The sequence below is a fragment of the Triturus cristatus genome, chromosome 6, assembly GCF_964204655.1.
Source record: "Triturus cristatus chromosome 6, aTriCri1.1, whole genome shotgun sequence".
Lineage (NCBI taxonomy): Eukaryota > Metazoa > Chordata > Amphibia > Caudata > Salamandridae > Triturus > Triturus cristatus.
The window spans coordinates 910,978,325-911,001,441 of NC_140589.1; the positions used below are offsets into that span (position 1 = coordinate 910,978,325).

General features: G+C 43.8%; 1 protein-coding gene across 3 annotated transcripts in view; it reads left to right on the forward strand.

Annotated features, from left to right (window-relative positions):
• The window catches only part of MED23 (mediator complex subunit 23), a 467,463-nt gene that overhangs the window by 349,800 nt on the left and 94,546 nt on the right, over window positions 1-23,117 (forward strand). For all 3 annotated transcript variants that reach the window (XM_085611580.1, XM_085611579.1, XM_085611581.1), the window contains one exon: window positions 15,917-16,087. In XM_085611580.1, the coding sequence (XP_085467706.1) occupies window positions 15,917-16,087 (171 nt within the window). The remainder of the gene's footprint in view (window positions 1-15,916; window positions 16,088-23,117) is intronic.

Genomic DNA, 23,117 nt, shown 5'->3' on the forward strand with positions numbered 1-23,117 from the left:
GGGTCACTGACTTCAATCCTAGTTGGTGCACTGGAGAAATGTGATGTGTATTTATATTGCTATTGGGTCCCATTCTGAATCACTACACAATGTGCACCTGGGAGTAATAGGAAACATTTGTTGACACACCAGTCATCAAAAGATCCCTGGTGGAACTCTCACCTTCATTCTTCTAACAGCATAAGTCTCAAGCAAACAGTGCCCTGGATATATTGGATTTCCGAAAACGGATATGCATTACCTACAGAAAACAAAACAATCAGGAAAGGCAACCAATTTTTATTTCCTTTGCCCTTGCAAGCAAGGACTCCCCCGCAGGACCAATCACTAGATTAATAGTCCTGACAATACAGATATGCTAAAAATGCAGTGGGAGTACCAAGGGCACACAACACGTTGAAAAAGGAAGCAGCTCTCACTTTCATTGCTAACGTCTCCCTAAGCAACATCTGCATAGGACCCAACTATTGGTGGGCCTATAACCTAAGGCAAAAAAGGCCCCAAAATGCTATGTGGAAACATCAAGGCTTTTCCTTTGAATTTCAATTATTATGGGAATGTCGGAAGCTGAGGTACCTGGATCTGGGGTTGGCAGGCACCCAGGCAAACCTACCCACCCCAGACATTTAAAGAAAACAAATAGCCACCCAAGGGTGTCCATAGAGGTGCGACGTGTTAATCCCACTATCTTTTTTTCTTTTACGGAGAAGGCCCTGCAAATATCAATGTTTGACTAAAACACTGAATTTACTCACTTTCTTGTGACTGAAAGTTTCAGATTCTGCAGGGATCAACAGAAGTATTCTTTCACCCAGCATTCCCATGTTTTTCCCGGTAAACAAAGTGCACCATATTCGTGTTGGTGGGTGTATGCCCATGGAGTTTAAAGGCCTCTAAATGCAATATGCAAACATATCAAACTTTAATTTGAACTTCAATAATTCTGGGGATGTGGGTAGCAGCGTTATTTGAACTAGCGATCGTCCTACACCCAAAGAAACCTTCCGTCTCCTGATATTTCTGAAAACTAGACACACAGAGGAATCTGGGCTGGTCTGTGTTGATCGCACTGTGTTTTCTTACCCAAAGTAGCTTGAAAAGATAGAGAGGAGAGATAGAGTTAACTCTCCATCCTGCCTCTCCAGGTGGGGTAAGAGGGCCTGTCTTGCACCCATTAGTGTGAGAGCAGCCCAATGCCAGGGGGTCAGATAGGCAGTAAACGTTCAAGCTGGTTAAACTGCAAAAAGGTCTTCTTGACCCAGGGTGAGAGGGTTGGTAGGTGCAGGTCGCCCCCACTCTATATATAATAAAGTAGTCAAGTAATCCATGTTGTCTAGTGGTTCGCCCTATGCTGCCCACAGCTCCACGAGGAGACTCTCCCCTTTCCAGTGGTACCTCTACAATCTGTGCCCTGGGGCTGAGCTGTTCCCAAGTACTGATGAAACTGAAAGCAACAGGAGCTGAGGCCATAGCACGCTAACCATCATCAACTTTGGCTGCAGGGAAAGCTTTTAATTAAGCATTCTATTCAGTTGCCTAGCTAGGCCTTTTGCCGCCCGTGGCGTTTACCGCTCGCAGCGGCTGAATTTAAGAGTGGGGGTGCTGGCGATTACCACGCGACGGCCTCAGACAAGATTGGGGGTGGCCTCCACCCCTAAACCCATGTTGCCCGGGGGACCGCCCACCCCCCTTTGCTATGCCACGGATTCTATTCATGGAAAGTAAACAAAACCTTTAAACATTCGAGTTCCAATCTGTGCCCATTGTTCACTGCAGCTTGTAGAGAACCGCTTGAGCAGTTTCTCCCTTCTACAGTTAGTGTTTTTTTCCTTTTTCAACAAGGCAGGTTTTTTTTTTTAAATCCACGTACTTCACATACTTAACAATATTGCATAGTCATTGAATTCAAGTATTTCACTTACTTTAATAGACCTCTCCCTTTTTGAAAAAAGACCTTTTTTCAAGCTAACCTGCACAAAATAAACATGTAGAGCAGACACACAGCTTGTATCATGAATTCGGTGTTCCCTCTAATTATTTTTATGTTTGTGCAGCAGTGACTTGTTTGTTTGCGTACAGTTGTTGTTTGTGGGCACAACTGAGTGATGCTATCAAAAATGATACTACTTTCTATTGAGAGTCGAGAGGACGAGGAACAGCCATAACATCGCATGCTTTAACAACGCGGTTGTTACAAAGACCATGTTGTTACAATGCGAGCCATTACATCGCAAGTCGTTTCAACGACTTGCTGTAGGGGGCGCACTGGTGTTGGATTTACAATCCAACACCTTCCCTGCTGTTGCGCAAACTGGAGTAGGCATAGTAAATTATACTATTGCTAAGTCCAACGCGACCCCTGCAGCAAGTTGTTGAAACGACTTGCGATATAATGGCTCATTTTGTAGCGACCGCGTTGTAAAAGCATGCGATGTAAACCATGTGATGTAGCAGTATATATTTGAAAGGACACCTACCCAAATATTTTAAAATTAAAGAGTGAATTGAAAGCACATTTCCCTGCTAAATTGTTTAACAAGTATTGGCAATCCCAATAGGTCTGGGTTTAATGTACTGCACCCTGTACTTAAGAAGGCTCACCACTCATCCTGCACTCTCAATATAGACTGGGAACTTGCACTGAGGCACATTACTCACCCTGCAATCACAAAGAACACCACTCACCTTACACTTATAAAGATACACCACCTACCGTACATTCACACAGACACATTGCTTACCCCGCATTCAAACACTTTGCTTACCCCGCATAGATGCACTCATAAACGCACCAAAACTCTGCATTTAGGCACCTTATTCACTGTACACACACATACCATTCATTCTACTCTCACACAGATCCGAGTCACCTTACTCAAACATGCTGACCACTCATTCGATACCCCGCAAGCAATTCCTCACCCTGAACTCCCAATGCACAAAACTCACCCTGGAATCACATTGCTTTCACTGCACTCATACAAGCAGCCTGCTCATTTTATATTCACAAAGGTAGACCTCAACCCCACAATACACACCATTCAACCTGCACTCAAAATACACTTTGCTTACAGACTGAACACTTCTTATTCTCACACAGGCAGACTGCTGACCCTGCAAGTATAAAGACAATCGAAAATCATGGACGTCATTTGGGGTAGTCAGGGGTCGCAGCTGTAACCACTTTCTTGCTCCCTGCTATGCCTCTTTATTACACTTGCCGTCACCCTGCATGTTGTTACAACTCAGTCGTAACAACGACTTGCGGAGGGAGGCGCTGAATGTTGGAATAGTATAATTTACTATTCGAATTCCAGTCTGTATGGACAGTAGGGAAGGTGTTGGATTTTAAATCCAACACCTTCTCCCCTCCGCAAGTCCTTGTTACGCCTTGCGGGGTGATGGTATGTGTTGTTACAACGTGGTTTGTTGTAACGACTGCGTTGTAACAACATGCGGGGTGACGGATTCGTAGTAAGGGCTGTTTACCTTCCCGGCACTTCCTTTGCGACCCCTGACTAGCCCCAAATGACATCCATGTCAAAAATCCCTTCACTATGCACTTATACGGACTCGCATCCTTTGGCATTCACTATGCACACCACTAACCCTGCACTCATTGTAAATTCACAAAGGCACACCCCTCACCCAAAAATGCATCGTTCACCCTATACTCAAACAGATACACTGCTCACCCTGCCCTTAAACATGCACACTGCTCATGTGCACTCACACAAACAGCTCTCACCCAACACTAACATAGATATACTCCCTCTCACCCCCCCCCCCCTTTATTCAGAGGCACAGACCTCACCTTGCCCCCAGGCAGTCTTTGGGGAGAACTAGACATAGAAGAGGACCTGTAAAGCCCAACCTGGAGGAGAAAGAGTGCTGCCAAGGAGAATGCATTCTCATTCCTTTCCCCATCCTTCTTAGGCTTAAGTGGATGCAGGAGAAAACAAGGAATTAATACACATAATGAAGTCCTTTGTAAGGAAATGAAAATATAGGGCGGCTTTGATATTACAAGCAGTAAGGAAGGACAGTGTATGTGAGGCAAGCAGGTAGTTTGAAGCAAGCCTACCAAATTTTAGCAAGATAACATTACAAAAAGAAGAGACTGTACTAGGAGGGAGACTGACTGGTAGGACACCGGTGAAAGAGGGCATTGGGTCTGAGAGCCAGGCAGAGAATCAAGAGACTTTCATGAGTAGTAGTCTGCAGTGATGAGGGCACTGAAAATAAGAGAGCTTTAATTGTGAGTGGCTGTTGCACAAACACAATGAGATCGCAAGGAAAGAAACCTTGCCAGGGAAGTAGCAGTGACAGCGAAGGAATGAGAGCTGACACTGTAACTATGAAAGACAGCTGCACAAAGAAGAAAATACTGCTCCAGGGTGTTGACCAGGAAAGACAGTAATAGACAGAAAGGGAATCCTTCCTACCTTGCATTATGACTTGTGCAATGGTGAGCCACCACTCCTCCACACTTTCACTCTAGTACCTTGGTGAAACCCATTCCTAGACCAAAATCACTCTGCAACCCAGGCACCTTAAAATATAACACTGTGCAGTCATCAGCAAGCATGCGATCCTCTACGAAGCTGGAGAAACTAGTAGGAAGAAGGAATGCGCAGAACGCAGATTCAAAGCACATCAGCCAAGTATGCCGCTGTTTTCGGCCACTCACAAGAGAAAATGTGCACCAGATAGGGAATCATACATGTATTTGTGAAACATGTGTTCATCCAAGATTTTGTTGGCGCTATATTACAGATGCTTGTTTCCCAAGTCTATGGTACACTACTCTTCTCACTTTATTTATTTTCCTTAGGGGCCTTATTTTTAACTACTACTTGGAGGGACTTCTGCTCCTATTCGGCAATCTTGACCTTGATAACTGTCTTTCGAGTAATTGTTGTATGTAGAGGTGGGCGAGCCACTGAGAGCTCAAGCTAGGCTCGAGACTGAGGCCTGGCCTAGCTGAAGTTCCTATTACAACCTCAAGCCCATAATGACCCAAGCCTTCATGTGGCTTCTGCAGGCCCCCCTCTCTCCCTCTACACATCCCTCTTTCTCTTTACCCAATATATGCCATTATGGCCAGAGTTGATGACTTTGGAACTAGGGAACCAGGTTCGAATCTCGGTGCTGGCTCAACATCCATTGGTTCTGGGTACGTCACTTAATTTCCCTGTGCTTATGAACAATGAATGTTAACTGGTGCTCATATAAAGCGCCACCATACATTAAGGTTGAGTTCGCGGTGTATAAGAACTGCATAAAAATGCACAAAGAGGTAAAAACAAACCCTTAACATAAGAAAAGACAAATAGATACCCGTTTATTGGCTGATTTTTACAAAGTGAACAAGAAAACTTGGATAAATCGTGGTATCCCCTCCTAAATTGTGTGATCTTAGGCAAATATTTTATTTTACCCAAACTTTTTTCTTCATTGCTGCATATGCAAACACTTTCAAATATGTGAGTTCAGACTACCAGTTGTACAGAAATCTATTCTGTTTGGTTTAATAGACAGTTTGTCTATAATACTTGTACCCACTCGCAGAGGTTACAAGACAACTTCTCGCCTCTTAGTTCACAAATTGTTCTTATTTGAAAACTATCACTTTTAATATGTACTTCTCAGAGCAGTGCTATAATGTGACTATTATGTCAAAGGTTCCACGTGTTAAAGAAGCACACGTTTTTTAGTGTTGATGAGGCTTTATTATATTTTACATGATATTTGTTGTATGATTTATATAGCAATCATTTACACGGCCCTGCTCGTGCACATGCTCTAAGATCATAGCCAGACTCTTGGCAAGGTTCTGGCTATGCTCTCCCTGTTAATCTGTTAGCTCGTCCATCTGTACTTTTGCATGAGTTGTTTTCACAAAGTACTTTTAGAAACCCCTGCGAAGCCCCAGACACTGACAGAGAGAAAATACAATTAGTAAGAATAATTTGCGGAGAAATCACATATTTGATTACAAGAAGAGCATTGCAGCTTTCAAATTGCATATGGGGAAGAATAGTTTGGTCTATTCAGTTTACATTAAGAATATAATTTGTTAACTTTATGTTCCAACTAGCCGCAGACAGCGTGTTTGATGTGCAGATTATTTCAGCAGGGCTCTTTTCTTTTTCATCTCTGCATTTTTCTACCTCCCCAAATAAGTTATCTTGAACAGAACATTGTTTACTTCGAACATCTGGGGCTTTTATAGTCAACACCTTCAAATACAAGCATGCCAATATAGTTTTACCAAAAGAGCTTGTTTACTTGCCATGCTTTTATTATACAAATTGCAGTACCCGCACTATCGTTCCTCCTTTTCACAACAGTAAAGTGTGTAAATCTTATGGGCTGCTAACTGTTTAAAAAACAGTTAATCTAAGAATTGTGAAGGGGCTTGGCAGTCACCCCTTAAACAAAGTCAGGAGGAAGGAGGAAGCATATGAAAAGCCTCTCTTTGCCTTCATTAGCAGCTCATTGAGAGCTCTTCTCCTGTCATTTGTTTTGCACGCTCGTTAAGGCTTCCTGCGCGGCGAAAAATCAACTGTGCGCGGCCGCATATCTGATACACCATCCTATATTGCCATTTTAGGATTTGGTGACCTTCACAAACATCACTGTTTAAAAATCACCTGAATTCCGTCATGGCAGTATAAGACCATTACGTATCTATCTATCTCTCCTATCTCCATCTCCCCTCTCCCCCTCTTCCTCTTCTCCTTCTCTCCCTCTCCCCCTCCGCCTTTCCACAGTACTGCAACCTTATCGTCGTATGCCGTTGGTGCCAATAACTGGCTGTGGAGCCCGTCCAAATGTCTACTCCTAAGACATTTATTATTGTTGTTGAGTGTTGGGAGAGGTCATGATTAACAAGAAACAAAGCCTTGAGTGGGTCATGTCGCCCTTCAGCGCCACCAACAATAGTAATAAGTAGCCTAGTACACTCTGCACCTCTGCCTATATAGTTTATGCCTAAGCATTTTTTTATATGTATTTGTTTTCTTTTTTTAATATTTAACCAAAACCAGGATGCAAAGGGTTAAATTTGCGAAGCAAGCTAACATTGCATTGAAGAAGTCTTGTGACTCTTTGGAAAGTTGGTTCCTTGCTTAAAGTACCTGTAACTTGCAGTTTGTAAGGTAGTAAGCAGTACGTTTATCTCAGCTGTGGTACAAAACTAAAAATGTGACATTTGCCCTGTAATAATAAATGCATTATTTAGAGAAATGCACTAATGAATGCACATTAAGATGTTTTATGGTCCTCATTTATTTTCACTGCAATGTCATGAAGGGTCCATATGCATTTGGGCAGAGTAGAATTATGCTATGTATTAATTTTGTTGAATGTGCAGATGGTCCATAACTCACAAGAGGTGAAGCTTCAAGTGCATCATACTGCTCCTCTCCTTCTGCACTATTGATAATAAACTGTTCCTATTGTTAGTTTTGCTCTCCTGTGGTAATAAACTTTAATTAAACCCTTGCACTGTAGTAAAATTGTGTTGGGGTGTGCATTGGCTCAGTTGACCTAAATGGCATGTTACTGGGCTACGTTTTTTAACTACCATCGAGAACATCCATTTAAATATTTTTATATATATATATATATATATATATATATATATATATATATATATATATATATATATATATATATATATATATATATATATATATATATATATATATATATATATATATTTAGTTTTTTGTGTTTTTTTTGTTTTTGGTATGTTACACAGTGGTGGTCTCCACTATGTAGTTATAGTTAGGTCATGCCATTATTGTTTTGCTAATAACTTTGCTGTTATATGACAAATCTGCACAGTACTTTCCTCCAAAATGGATTAACCTTATTTTGAATACGTGACAAGGCACTCAACCAGGGGCTGTAGGGGTGGGCATGTTCTCCATGCAGGCTGTAATGCAGCCTGCATGAAGAACAAGGGAGTGCGCATGACTGTTTTGGGCGGCCCAAGAGGGCCAACCAAACAGTCATTGCGCACAGGAGTCTCTACCACTCCTCTCCTGCAGCTCTGCCCCGCACCTTCACGCACTGTAGCAGCAGGAGGAAAAAAAAATGAGAATAACATTCCTTTTTTAATCATTTTATTTTTTCCTTTCTTTGCTCTTCCTAGCAGTGGGGTGACGCGCCTGTGCCTTAGCAGAGGAGCCACCACAGGCAAGGACACCCATATAGTAGTTCCACAGTACCAAAAACAATTTACCAAAAAATGACAAGGCTTTATTCATAGGACCCTTCGGCTGTGCTTAGAGTGGGGGCGGGGGGGGGGGGGGGGGCAGTGGCAGAAAAGGGGGGGGGGGGTGCAGAAAGACGGAACTGTGATTTGGTGTACATCCCTTCAGCCGTTTTTGAGAAATTAGTATTTATTAAAGAGGTGCTGGGGTTAAAATGGCATGTATATCTGGAAAGTTGTTCCCCAAATTTTTTTATTTTTTTTAAAATAGATTTTTCTGATTGGCTGAAAAAGGGGATATGCCGAAGGGCCTGGGTTGCAATCTGGCCCTGCAGCTAATCCTGAAATGTGCACAGCTAACATCCATACTCCGTGGAGGGGTTAAGCGCAGCCCAGTCCACAGACAAGGTTCAACACCCATGGTGGTTGGGTTCAATGCCCAGTGGCCAACCCCCCACTTTGCCCGGCCTAAGGCCTTGCACAGTGGGGTGTTGTGCACCTGCAGCAGTAGGAGGGTTTGGGTGCCCACAGGGGGGATGTACGCAGGGACTGACTAGTGTCATTGCATAGAAATACATATGTACCACCCATTGATGGCCCATTTGAAGCAAAGTTACACATACCACCACATTGCATTACTTTGCTCAACTTTCTAATGCAAATCTGGATTTGCTTGGAAAATAAATTCAGCCACAAAGTTTTGCACTGGACTTGTGTTACAAAAATATCATAGAGGCTGTGCAGTGTAAGTAAATCTGGGCCATGTTTGTATACTACAAAACATTGAGCTAAACCAAATCAAATATGCCCATCATTGTATATTAAGACAAAGACAAGACAAACTACGTAATTTTATTTCTAATTTCAACCAAGAAAGGTGCTTTATAACAAGTACCTTTGCTAATTTTTTTCTTCTTTTTTAAAATATTTTTGTACATTTTTCTGTAATTTTCTATTTTACTTGGGGTTCATCTCAAAAAAGGAAAGTGTGGCCTCTGCACTCTGATCCCAAAAATAAAACGAAAAATTATATTTTGCGGTTTGCTTTGTGAGCAGCCAAGAGTTCGTATCGAGCTGCTGTGTGCTCTTTTCTCCAGCTGACTATTTTACCAGTTTTCGTACAATACAAGGTAATATCTGCATATAGCGGGTTGGTGATTTGAGTGAGGGTGGGAACAACCTCCTCTGGCAGAGAATAAAGTAGGGGAGAGTGTGGAGTGTAGTAGATTATGTTAAGGCTTCTTCATCTTCGTTACACTCACTTTTTCTTGCAGAAAATGTCAATGCACTCATGGGCCACTCTCTAGTAAAATCAATAATGTGGCGTTTTCTTAAATATATCAATACAATGACTTCAGCCAATCAGATCTGCTTTTAGCTGAGAGTCGCAGGTCCGATTGATTGTACTGTAATGCTTAAAAAATGTAAATTAAAACTACAGCAGATCATCTTAATTTTTGCCTGAGAGGTAATCCCTAGGTTCAAACTTAAAATCAAATGATCCCTTCTTACTAAACACAACTTTATTTTAATGCTTCTGACTCCCACAGGACCCAGAAAAGAAAGCAACGGCCTAGTGGGAGTGATGCACAACTCTCTCATTGATTCTGTGGGTCCTGCTAGATTACTGTTAGAACACCACTAAAAAAACAAGCAAACCGCTTCAAATGATTTTCCCGACCACCGTTAGCAGATTGGTGTTTAAGAGAGGCAGTTTGGTGTACATGCAATCATAGCCTATCATGGCCTCAAACGGAACTGGAGACATGGAAACACCAAGCTTACCATGCACCAGGCCTATCACAAGTGCAGCATCAGGTTTGAGACAAAGATGCATAGGCACTTTGGCTTAGGCTTGATCTGTGACCGACAAAAAAGCCTTGCTCCCTAGACGAGCTCTGCAAACGTTCGGTATAATAAGAATAAAAGCCGATGTGGAGGGAAGCAGCCTGAGGAACAATATCTTTGAAACAAATCTGGCATATAAGAGTTGTGAATTGTAGGATAAATAGCTTTCTGAGCCATGCAGAGGGCTTTTAACTGACATCTCATCTTAATGGGCAACCAGGCCGTCGCATTTAGTATGAGTTGCAGTTTCCACATTAGATATTTAGGTAGCCCTCAATATAGGGATTTGCAATAATCCAATCTGCTAAGTATCAATGTTTGCCCTAGCAACTGCCTGAATTCACGAGTGATGAACGGAGTTATCTTCTTAAGATGCCTCGGAAGTAAAAAAAAAAACAACAAAAAAAAACAAGTAGACATCACTTTATTGATATGTAACTCAAAAGAATGTCTGCTATCACAGAGCACTCCCACGTTTTGATCCGATGAGGTTGGTACTGGGCATTTGCCCGAAGAGTTTGGCAGCACCTATGGAACCAGATTGAGAAAGTCCTAAAAATCAGGACTCCGGTTTTATCCGAATTTAGGCGCAGCATGTTATTGTTTATCCAATTCACCACCTTAATAAGACCACTCCTCAATTGTTCCTGAAGTAATAACAAATCGCCCTCTATTCAGATGTTTATTTGGGTGTCTTCTGCGTACCTGTAAAATTATAACGCAGAAGCTACAATAAGTTGCACATGAGGAACCACTTAATATTAAAAAAGCGTAGGGCTGAGGCAGACCGCTGTGGCACACCCCATGCGATATCCTTAAAATCCGAGCATTAGGAAGCCAGCTGCACAGCCTGTCTTCTATTCTTTAGGACAGATTCCAACCAAGCCAATGGCTTTTCCCTCAGTCCAGTAGCGCTAGGTCGTTTCAATAAAAAAGTATGTGAGACTGTGTTGTATGCAGCCGACATATCAAGAAGTATTAATGCAGCCTTGTTACCATGTACAAAATCATCTGAATATCCTTGGTGGTGGCCGTTAACACAGTTTTGCTGCTAAAACATCAGAAGGTGATTCAATTATTGTCTTTCTACCCACTTTTGCAGCACCACAACTACTGAGACCTGAGAAAGAGTAAGCGGTGGGGCAGTTTTCCGAACTTCCAGCTGGCCATAGAAAATTAGGGTACAGGCGGTTATGTACACTTTTAACAACTTGGTGCTGAATTGCAGAAAGGGTGGACAATATTCTCATGGTACCAGTGGGATGTGGAAGTACCTGATGGCTACGCATCCCAACAGCATTGCTGTTGCTGAGATGCAAAACAGTCGTGCAGCTGAAGGGCAGCCGATTTTTCCACAGGAAGCGCTTTGTCAATAGAGGGAGAAAAGTGACAAGAAGATTCCGCATTTTGCAATGTACTGCAGGCAGTGCCTCAAAGTACGGGCCTCTGGGGAAACTAATAAAATAATCTTTTCAAAGGTCACAAAAGAGAATCTCCACACAGAACACAAAGACTTGTTGAAAAAACCAAAAGAAATTAAAACATTTTTTCAAAAATAACATTTACAAAAAATATTTTTTTAAAGTTGCTCCAAACCAAAAAAGCATGAGAAGTGTGGCTCACTGGTTAGAGTAGGCAGACCTGGAAGCAGAGGTCAGCCCGGGACCAGGGTTCAATTCCCGGCTCGGCTGGGTCTTGAGTCCATAAAATTGTCCATGGACTCGATAATTCTCGCTCCAGTGCATACTCGATTCATGGGTTCACACTCTGCGACTCTGGGCAATAGCTTGCTTAATCTCCACAATGGCCCCTCGCGGCGGGATGCCTGGCTTTCACCTTGTGGATGCCCTGCTGGGTTATCTCACAGGGGAATACCAGGACGGGTTCCCTAAGCAAGCGCTTAGAGACCGTTTGGTGATTTGCGCTATATAAATATCTGCACATTTACATTTACATTTACACCACAAACATCTAAAATGAATGTGCTTTCAATCTCTTGCCATGTTGAATGATGTCACAAAGTTGGGCGCAAAGTCTAATCAGAGACCACAGAGACCAGGCATTTTGTCCAGTTCTGTACAGCATATGTCTGTGCGCCGTCTGCAGAGGTTCTCCCCACCTGAAGAAAACTTTACACATCCTAAATGTAGAATGTGATAACAGAAATGTATTGAAAACATCAAAGATTAGAGTGACGTTATAGTTGGCTATTGAAATAACACCTTATCTTACAAAAAACAGTATCCACCCAAAAAAAAAAAAATTTTTAAAGCAACTTTATAGTTGGATGATGAAGTCACACAAGACCTATCATTTAAAAATTGACAAACCTCTAAAATTTGCCAGTTATGGTTTAGTGAGCTAACTATAACTTGCACTCCATCATGCTGCTTATGCTCTCACATATTGCATCACTCATGGCATGTTAAATAACATCATTGTTGACATTGCTGATGCTATTTCAAATGACTTCATTTATGACATCGCTAATATCAAGGATGACCTCATCCAATGAATGTGACAATGTGCTATATGCTTTTTGGACTGGAATATATTCAACAGGCTACACCTAGAGCCAATTTTCAATCACCATAACACTGCTAATGTATGTAACCCTTCACTACATACAAGAGAAAAAGCAGGTCTGTGAAATCATCTGCATTAATGAAATGAAAAGAAATTAAAATAAGTTTTATAAAGCACTCGATTGCCCGAGGGCGTCTTGGCACTGGCAAAGCACAGAAAGGATAAAGTTAGTAAACCCGGCTTGGGAGCTATAGGTTAAAAAGCCAAGTTTTGAAATTCTTTCCAAATACAGACAGGGATGGACTGGTCTTTAAGTGAAGCGGTAGGGCATTCGACCATTTGGTTGTACCCTAAATAAAACGTCTTCCTCCCCAGCAAGGCACTATAAGGATGGCTGCTGAAGAAGATCGAAGTGGCCTTGATGGAATGTATCTAGCAAATTTATTTTTAAAGTAGTCAGGACCTTCGTCATGTAAGGCTTTAAAAGTGATACAAAGCGCATTAAAGTCTATCCTCTTCTCTAATGGCAGCCACTGAAGCTCCACTAATGTCTTTGAGATTTATTTTTGTCTGGGTAAAAGCATGCTGCTGAATTATGGAAGATCTGTAACTTATTGAGGAGTGTTTCTGTAGATTGATGTATAGACCATTACAGTAATCTATTTTGGACCGGGTAAGGGCAGTTACTGCTAATTTACTCTGCTCCAGTGGAAAGAGAGGAAATTTATTTTTAGAATGTTCAGCGTAAAAAAGGTGATAGCATTTACCTGTTTGTCAAAAGACAGATGGTTATCAATAATCACCCCCAGATTGTTCACCTTTGTTACTGAGGTCGGAACCAATCCAAGATTACCTGGCCACCAATTAGGGGACCAGAAGAAAACATTGTTTCCCAGTAGTAGTACCTCCCTCTTATCAGAATTTAGCTTTAAGCAATTTCACATCATCATCCAGTTGTTAACTTGTTGCATGCAGTTGCCGGAAATGCCAGCTGATTTTTTATGATTGGCAGCAACTGACACGACACCTTGGGTGTCGTAGGCCTAACTGCCTACTGAGAAAGACAAATTTGTGATCAAAGTGGCTAGAGGAGTGACGTTTAGATTAAAAAGATTGCGCTCAAAGATGAACCCTGCGGAACACCACAAGGGAGAGAGAAGGAATCAGAAAGGTAACCATCCATAGATACAGATTGCACTCTCTCGGTGAGGAAAGAAGATAATAACGCTAGATCGGAACCACCGATGCCCAAAGATTCGACAGGGTCAATCAGAATCTCATGATTGACCGTGTCGAACACCGCCATAAAATTGAGGAGAATGAGGGCTGCAGAATTACCCTTATTGAACGATGCCCTAAATTTCTCTGAGGCAGTGAATAAAGCTGATTCAGTGCTTGTTGGCTGCGAAACCCAAACTGTGAGTGATTCCAAGAATAGAGTCAATTACTTGTCGATTGCCTTTTCTGCAAATTTGACAGGAAAGTGGAGCCTAGAGATAGGCCAATAGTTATTTGCCCCAGAGGGATCCAAATGTGGTTTCTTTAACAATGGAAGAACCAAAGCGACTTTCAGGTGTGATCGAAAAGAGCCTAAACATTTCATCAATGATTGGCGATAATACACCAGCTACAGTACCGGATACGAATGAAGGGTATTATTATCTTTTTGCTGGTATTCAGCCGTGTAAGAAACAAAATGCAATACGCAACTAATTAAGCCTTGAATACCGTCCTAAAAAGAGTTTGGTCATTATTTACCTTGTTGGAATTTGCCTGTTAAATACCTCATTTGACATCAAGTCAGAGGCTTCATATCTATCCATTAATCACTGATAAGGCATTTACAGCCAAGCTCTTAAAAAAACACTCTGCGCATGCTCGTGAAATGAGCAGATTGGTGTACACCCTTACAACACTGTCTTACATTCTTCAACAATGTATAACGTCTCAAAATGTTCAGTAAACTTCTTGAAATACTTATCTGCAGCTTACAATCCTCCAGTTTGTACAGAAATGGTCCGGTACTGTATAAGAACAGGGCGTGTCAGCACTTTTGCACATTGGAGTTTCCAAAGAAGATTCCTGTTGGATACTACCATCTAGTGCAGCTTGGGACTCCTGAATGCCTTCCTGGCACTTCCTCATCCTGGCAGCATGGCATACCTCCACAAAATCAGTGTACGCTAGTCTTTGGGACAGATATGTGAATTGGTGCAGCACCTGACAAGCTGACCCATTACAAGCCACACTATCTGAAGTTTTGTTGTTTGGTCTCCGTATCCAAGCAAGATCTTGCTTTTGGCATTAAGGGCTACTTATTCGCTCTTTCGTTTTTTTGCGGCAGTTTTAGGATCAGCCTTTGTTATTTAAAACTCCTTTAATGAGAGTTTGAATTACGCTCATGGGTCTGCATATATGGTTTATGCCATATTGTTTTCTTATGTCGAGTGGTTCTAATCAAAAGTCCCCAACCAGATCCTAGGTTCAGCCGGTTAAATCCTTGCATCGAGATAAAATCACTTGAAAAAGGTCTTATGATAATTCTAAAAATTGATTTGATTTGTGAAGTCAATTTAACATGCATTCTGTAAGGCAGTAAAGTTCGTTTTCTCACTGCTGTACTGTGAAAATATCATTAAATTCGTCCTTAGGCATTGTAGTAGTAAATGTGTGAAGATACATTTATTAGTACGCTGGCTCTAAATAGCCTGTGCTATGGGGCCACATTTAATTTTTGTGTGTGTCTGTCTGTCTGTCTGTCTGTTCGTGTGTGTGTCTGTTCTCATCAAAGTGTAGCTAGCTATCAATAAACACTGATTTAAATGAGAATATTTAGATGTTGTTTTCATTTCAGTAATAAATTGTTGATAAAACAATGGTGAATGCCTGTGGATTCATTCAGTTCTGTGGCTGGAGCCTTCACTGCATAATTAGGGCTTTTTCACATTTACTACATAATTTTACCACATAATTTGCGAATTACAACAAAATGTCCTGTTTCTAGCTCAAATTGATAAAGAAAAAAATACCATTGCCAAAGAATGTTTAATATACTTTGCTTTTTTTTTAACCGATGAGAGCTAGACTACCTTGCTGCATAATTTGGTCATCCATTGTCGCATACTCCTTGTATCCCTGACAATGATAAAGCTCTGTAGAGTGGTTTGAGGCTGTCTTTTTGATGATGAAATCCATATTTCACAGGGAACTTTAAAATGTTTTCCATTTCCGGGTCTTGCAGTACTGGAAGCCCTTGGATTATGTGTGTACATATGTTTTTTTTTACTGAAGTTTCTTTTTGCTTGTATATCTTTGCAGGCTATGCGTAGTCATGAAGGTAATGAAGCCCAGGTCTGCTACTTCATAATTCAGCTGCTGTTGCTGAAACCCAATGATTTTAGGAACCGAGTGAGTGATTTTGTGAAGGAGAACTCCCCGGAACACTGGCTACAGAATGATTGGCATACAAAGCATATGAATTACCACAAGGTAAAACCTATTTAGTTAATTTCTATTTGACTTTGATAAACATTTCAACTGGTTTAATACATTTTGCATGTTGTTTCCAGCTTTTAGCTCAACGCGTTCAGACCCCATTTTCTAAAATACTTTGCAAAGTTTTTGTGCAGTATGTTTAGTTCAGTGGAAGTGATCCCCGATAATATATTATTGTATGTAAAATGCCATCCCTTGATTACAGATAATAAAACTGCTTGAGTATATAATGATGCCAAAGGGGATGATGGACGGAGCGTTAGAGCAAATCAAACACTCACCCCCAGTCAACTGGTCTGGGTTTAATCCATCATCATTCTTTAGCTCACTGGACCGCCCCAGTTCAGACATGGCCATATGCAAATCAGTCTGACCCTGTGCCTCATGGGAACAGTCCAGCCCGAACTGCCAAGCCATGTCTTCTCTGGACCGGAAACAAGCATCCTGGGACCAGTTTCGGGTTCATAACCCTCATCAGCCAGGCTATCTTGAATCCAGTGGCAAAGTGAGCAAGGGACCCACGTCTGGGCATACCCTGCCAACTTAGGGCGAACACAGCGATACCAAAGGGGATGATAGACGGAGCGTTTGAGCAAATCAAAAACACTCACCCCCAGTCACAGATCTGGGTTGAATCCATCATCGTTCTTTAGCTCACTTCGCCACCCCAGTTCAGACCCAGCTATATGCAAATCAGTCTGATCCTGTGCCTCATGGAAACAGTCCAGACCGAACTGCCAAGCCAGGTCTTCACTGGACCAGAAACATGCATCCTGGGACCGGTTTTGGGGTAACACACCTCATCAGCCAGACTAGCTTGAATCCAGTGGCAAAGTGAGCAAGGGACCCACGTCTGGGCATACCCTGCCATCTTGGAAGCTTGTTTCCAGTCCAGGGAGGACCTGGCCTGGCAGTTTGGGCTGAACTGTTCCCATTGGGTGCAGGGTCAAGACTGATTTGCATATGGCTGGGTTTAAACTGGAATAACATAGGGAGCAAAAAACTATGGATTTAGACCCAGATCACAGTACTGGGGTGAATGTAGGACATTCTTCTGCATTCTGTCCATCAGTTGTTCTTTTTGCATGTGTCACCCAGAGTGGGACGGGATTGCCAAGGCCTGGGTCCCGTGCTTCCATGCCACTGGAGTCGAGCTATCCTGGCTGAGGAGGGATGAAACCCCGAAACCAGTCATAGGATGCTTGTATCCACTCAAGGGAGGACCTGGCCTGGCAGTTCGGGCTGGCCTGTTCCCATTGGGACCAGGGTCAAGACTGATTGGCATATGGCTGGGTTCAAACTGGAATGGCATGGGAGCAAAGAAACGATGGATTTAGGCCCAGATCTTTGTACTGGCGTGAATGTATGGCAGTGTTCTACATTCTGTCCATCAATTGTTCTTTTTGCAGAACTTCACATGAAACTATTTCTTATACAAACAGGATTTAAATTTCATAGCAGCAAGCGGCGAATTTGTTTATTCCTGACCTGACGTTCCTCAATGGCTGGTGCCTATTGTGAATACTAAGCTCCTTCATACATGATAACTCACCCATATTTGTTGATCTTCTGTTTTTTACCTCCTTTATTCAGAATTTCGTTTTCTCTTTGGATTCCTGATAAATCAAATGCAATTCATTCACTGCATTGCAGCTTAAAGTAGGGAAATCTCCCCCATGTTCTCAGTCAAGTACCCTCCCACCTCCCTAATTGACCTTTTAAATCCAGTGGCTTCGGCTTTTCCCTGCGTTATCTTCAGTGTTGGATTTTTTTTTATAGAAGCACCAATGGTGTTTCTTGTAAGTAATCTTCTGTCCTGCAGTTTGTAGTTGCACCATTTCATAATAGACAGTGGATACTGCAATTGTGCCCCTGACATACCCATTCCATTTCTTCTACTTCATATGGACTACAAATGCTTGCCAGCCCTGATTACCATTGTCAAGTATGTTAGTACCATTCTCTATTGATTTAAAGTGTGCGGTTCTCCGTTTTTTTCTGCACAACCTTTAGTCCTTAACTCATGATTCTGTCTATGACACGATGGTTCATGTTCATGCATTGCTGGCTTTGTCTGTGGTATGCCTCTGTGAGTTTGACAGTGCTATTAGTTACTAAGAAGTGTGGTTTCATCCTGCTCTAAACCGTCTCCCTTGCCAAGTACACTTTTTTCACTCTGGCCTACCCATTCCTAAAATAATCCTTGGACTAAACATATGTTCGAGGCATATGAGCTGCAGATTATACATTGTGCATAGATCGCCATCTGGTGTTGGGCCCGGATGTTTGCAGTTTGATTTTCCTCTTGGAAAGTCTTTGGAAGTCACGAGGTTGGTGACTCCTCCTTTGGTTCGTATTGCGCATGGGCTTCGGCTCCATCCTCAGATTGTTTTTTTGGGGGTTTTTTCCGCCATCGGGCTCGGATGTAATACTTCGCGCTCCGGTTCCGAACTTTTCCAGTTCAATGATCAACGCAAAAATCCTCGCTCATCGAGACCCTTCAGATAATAAATCCTCTTAATCACCTTCTCTTCAGCACTTCTTCGATTCCGGTCGTCGACGGCGGCCTTCGGGCCTATTCCGGCTCCAGTCTCGGCTGATGGAAAGAACTCCCTTCAAGAAGTACCCTCGATGTGGGTCCAAGTTTCCCCACACCGATCTTCATGAGGTGTGCAACCTCTGCCTCTCCCCTGAACACGAGGCTCGAGACTGTCCCGCCTGCAAGTCTTTTCGATCTAAAAAGACTATCCGAGATCGACGGGCTAGACGCAACATGGCGCACTCCTCGACCTCCGCTCCAGTCGACATCTTCGGGGGGGACGTCGAAGCTCCGGGACAGCAGAACATTGAAGAAGAGGACGACGACCTCGTCAGTGCTTCCGAGGCCGACGACTCAGATTTGGAGGACATCACCCCGGCTCAGAGGGTCGTGAGTACAATACCCCCTCCCACACCCACGCCGATACCCAAAAAGGCTTCGGTCACACCTTCGCCTTCGGGCCTAGGCAAGACCAAGGATACTGCTTCTCACACCCCACCTTCGGGTCCGGTAAAGAAGCCTATTAAGCCTTCCGGCAGCTCGGGCTCGAGCCAGCCTACCAGCGGTACCGAAAAACACCCTTCGCACCGAAGAAAAGATCGGCCTCCACCTCCACACCAAACCCAGGACCAAAGCCTTCGGTGTCGAAACCTACCCTTCCGGTGCCGACCAAACATCACAAGGCCCTCGGCACCGACACTCCCGTGCCGAAGCCTTCTTCGGCACCAACCAAAAAATCGGAGGTCCCAAAGAAGCACGGCTTAGACAAACCTAAAAAGCCGTCGGCCCCGAAAACTTTGGCGCCGACCGAACAAACAGTGTCGCAAGAACTTTTCACACCGGATCCTCTGCAAAAGACACTTACCAAGGATCCAAAATCTGGACATTTGACACTGTCTTCAAAAAAGAGACACTTGGACAAACCAGCTCCACCTCCACCTCCAAAGAGGAAGGACACTGCTACCTCCCCTTTCAGAGTGCCTTCCCCACCTCCTCCACCACCTTCTCCACCCCTGCCTCATCGTTCTCCAACCTTGTCTCCAGTCCCAGACGATCTAGGAGACCCTTATTATGATCCAGCAGATGTGCCACAAGACCCCACCCCTACTGGATCTCCAGACCCATGGGACGACTATAACAATCCGGACATCCCAGATGTCCCACAGGATGACCTTTACCCATCTAGGCCATCACCACCTGAAGATACGTTAGGCTTTCATCACCTACTACAAAGGGCGGCACATTACCACGGGGTGGAGTTACATACTGACCCAGTGGAGGAAGATTTTCTCCTAGACACCTTCGATAATGCACATAGGTCTACTGCCATTCTACTTATGTTAAAGGGAGTAATCAAACATGCACCGGAGGTTTTTAAAGACCCAGTCAGGGCCAGGGTCCTAAACCCCCGTATAGAGAAAAAATACAAAGCCGCCCCCACAGACCCTTCATACATTAAAGGTCCTGCACCATTGGATTCCCTAGTGGTATCTACAGCTAGGAAGCGCTCAAATTCTCAGGCGTCAGGCGAAGCACCACCACCTGACAAAGAGTCCAAGCTCCTAGACGCGTCAGGGAAGCGCACTGCGTCACAAGCCGCCAATATATGGCGCATCGCCAACACGCAAGCGCTATTGGCCAGATACGACCGGGCGCATTATGATGAGTTAGAGACCATCATGCACCATCTCCCTGAAAAATACAGGAATAGGGCTAATGAACTGATCCAAGAGGGAAAAACAATAACCAATACCTCTATACGCTGTGCCCTAGATGCAGCAGATACAGCCTCCAGGGCCATAAACACCAGTGTCTTTCTCCGTCGCCATGCCTGGCTCAGAGTCTCAGGTTTTAAACCGGAGGTACAAGCCTCTATATTGAACCACCCATTCGACCAAGATCATCTATTTGGCCCAAAAGTTGATGAAGCCCTCGAAAAGATGAAAAAAGATACTGACACGGCGAAATCAGTGGGAGCCATACACTCACACACCCCTAGGTGCTCTTTTCGCCGCTCTTCCTTTCGGGGCACGGGCAGAGGCTACTCCTCGGATAGTGCATCCACGTCCTACAAATCCCCTCCTCAATCTACCTTCACAAAGGGTTATCAAAGAGGCCGATACAGAGGTAATAATAATAAAGGCAGAGGCGAGACAAATACCGCCCGCTCTGCCACACCACCTACCCAATGACTTTCCCATGCTCCCTCCAGACCATTACACTCCGGTCGGGGGCAGAATACAACATTTCCTTCACGTCTGGGAGACAATCACCTCAGACAGATGGGTGACCCAAATTATTCATTCAGGGTATTGCCTAGAATTAACATCTACCCCCCAAACATTCCACCCAGGCAACGCCCTATGTCTCAAGAACATGCTACATTACTAAAACAGGAGGTAATCTCCCTCCTGCAAAAACAAGCCATGGAGCAGGTCCCCATCAATCAACAAAATTTAGGGGTCTACTCCCTGTACTTTCTGATTCCAAAGAGAGACGAGACTCTACGACCTATCCTAGATCTCAGACCTCTAAATACTTACATACATTCAGACCATTTTCACATGGTAACCCTTCAACAGGTTCTTCCACTCCTCTCCCAGAACGACCTCCTCACCACTCTGGACTTGAAACACGCATACTTTCACATCCCAGTACACCAGGCTCACAGAAAGTACCTCAGATTTGTGGTGGACGGGCAACACTACCAGTTCAAGGTGCTCCCGTTCGGGGTAACAACAGCACCAAGGGTATTCACCAAGTGCCTAGCAGTAGTGGCTGCACACCTCAGAAGACAGCACATTCACATCTTCCCATACTTGGACGACTGGCTAATAAAAGCCACGTCCTAAGAACAATGTGTGCAACACACCGCCGCTACAATCCAACTGCTTCACCAGCTAGGCTTCACAGTGAACCACCAAAAGTCCCACCTGGTACCATCACACACAAAACAATACCTCGGTGCTACCATAGACACCTCAAAAGCCATAGCCTATCCCAATCCTGCCAGGATTGCAAACATACAGGCTCTGCGTCAGAAATTCATATTTCAACACTCTCTCCCAGCAAGAGTGTTTATGCAACTGATAGGGATGATGGCCTCTTGCATTTTCATAGTGCCCCATGCAAGACTCCAGATGCGTCCACTCCAAGAGTGCTTAGCGCGCCAGTGGAACCAGGCCCAGGGGCAACTGACGTATCTGGTGTTGGTAGACGGTCGCACCCATCGCTCTCTGCAGTGGTGGAACACCACAAACCTTTCCAGAGGTCGACCGTTCCTGGACCCGGTTCCACAAATAATCCTGACAACAGACGCATCGCTCTCCGGCTGGGGAGCTCATCTGTTACATCTCACAGTACAGGGCACATGGACGCCGCAACAGAAGTTACTCCACATCAACCATTTGGAGTTACTGGCAATCTTCCTAGCCCTAAAATCCTTCCAGACGCAGATTTCAGGCAAGGCAGTCCTCATTCGCACAGACAACATGACTGCCATGTACTACATTCAAAAACAGGGGGGCACACACTTTCCACAGCTCTAGCACAGAGCATATGGAGATGGGCAATTCCACAGAAAATCTTTCTCCTGGCCCAACATGTCCCAGGAGTCCAAAACACCGTGGCAGATCTGCTCAGCAGACAAACGCAACAGATTCACGAATGGGAAATTCACCCACAGGTTCTTCACCCGTTCTTTCAGAAGTGGGGGCATCCACACATAGACCTATTCGCCACCCACGAAAACAAAAAATGCCCAAGCTTCGCCGCCAGATATACACACCCATTGTCCAAAGGCAATGCGATATGGATGAACTGGTCAAACAAATTTGCATAAGCTTTTCCACCTCTCTCACTAATTCCATTAGTGGTGCGAAAGCTACAACAGCATTCCCTAACACTGATCCTAGTGGCTCCAACATGGGCCAGACAACCGTGGTACACCACACTGCTGGAACTCTCGGTAGTACCACACCAAAAGCTACACCTCTCACCATGCCTCCTAACCCAGAACCATGGAGAGATCAGGCACCCGGACCCAGCTCAGCTCAACCTTGCGATCTGGCTCCTGAGGTCCTAGAATTCGGATACCTTTACCTTCCCCCTGATTGCATGAATATTATCAGGGAAGCTAGACGCCCTACTACTAGGGCATGCTATGCTGCAAAGTGGAAAAGATTTGTTGTTTACTGCCAAAATAACACAATCAATCCTCTAACTGCGTCCATACAGCACATCATATGTTACTTGCTCCATCTACAAAGGTGTAACCTAGCATATACATCCATTCGGTTACACCTCGCAGCAATTGCTGCCTACTTACAGAACAGGCAGCACCTATCACTTTTCAGGGTGCCTGCCATCAAAGCCTTTATGGAAGACCTCAAATGAGTAATTCCACCCAGGGCACCACCCTCACCTGTCTGGAACTTGAATATAGTTCTCACAAAGCTAATGGGACCCCCTTTCGAACCATTATAT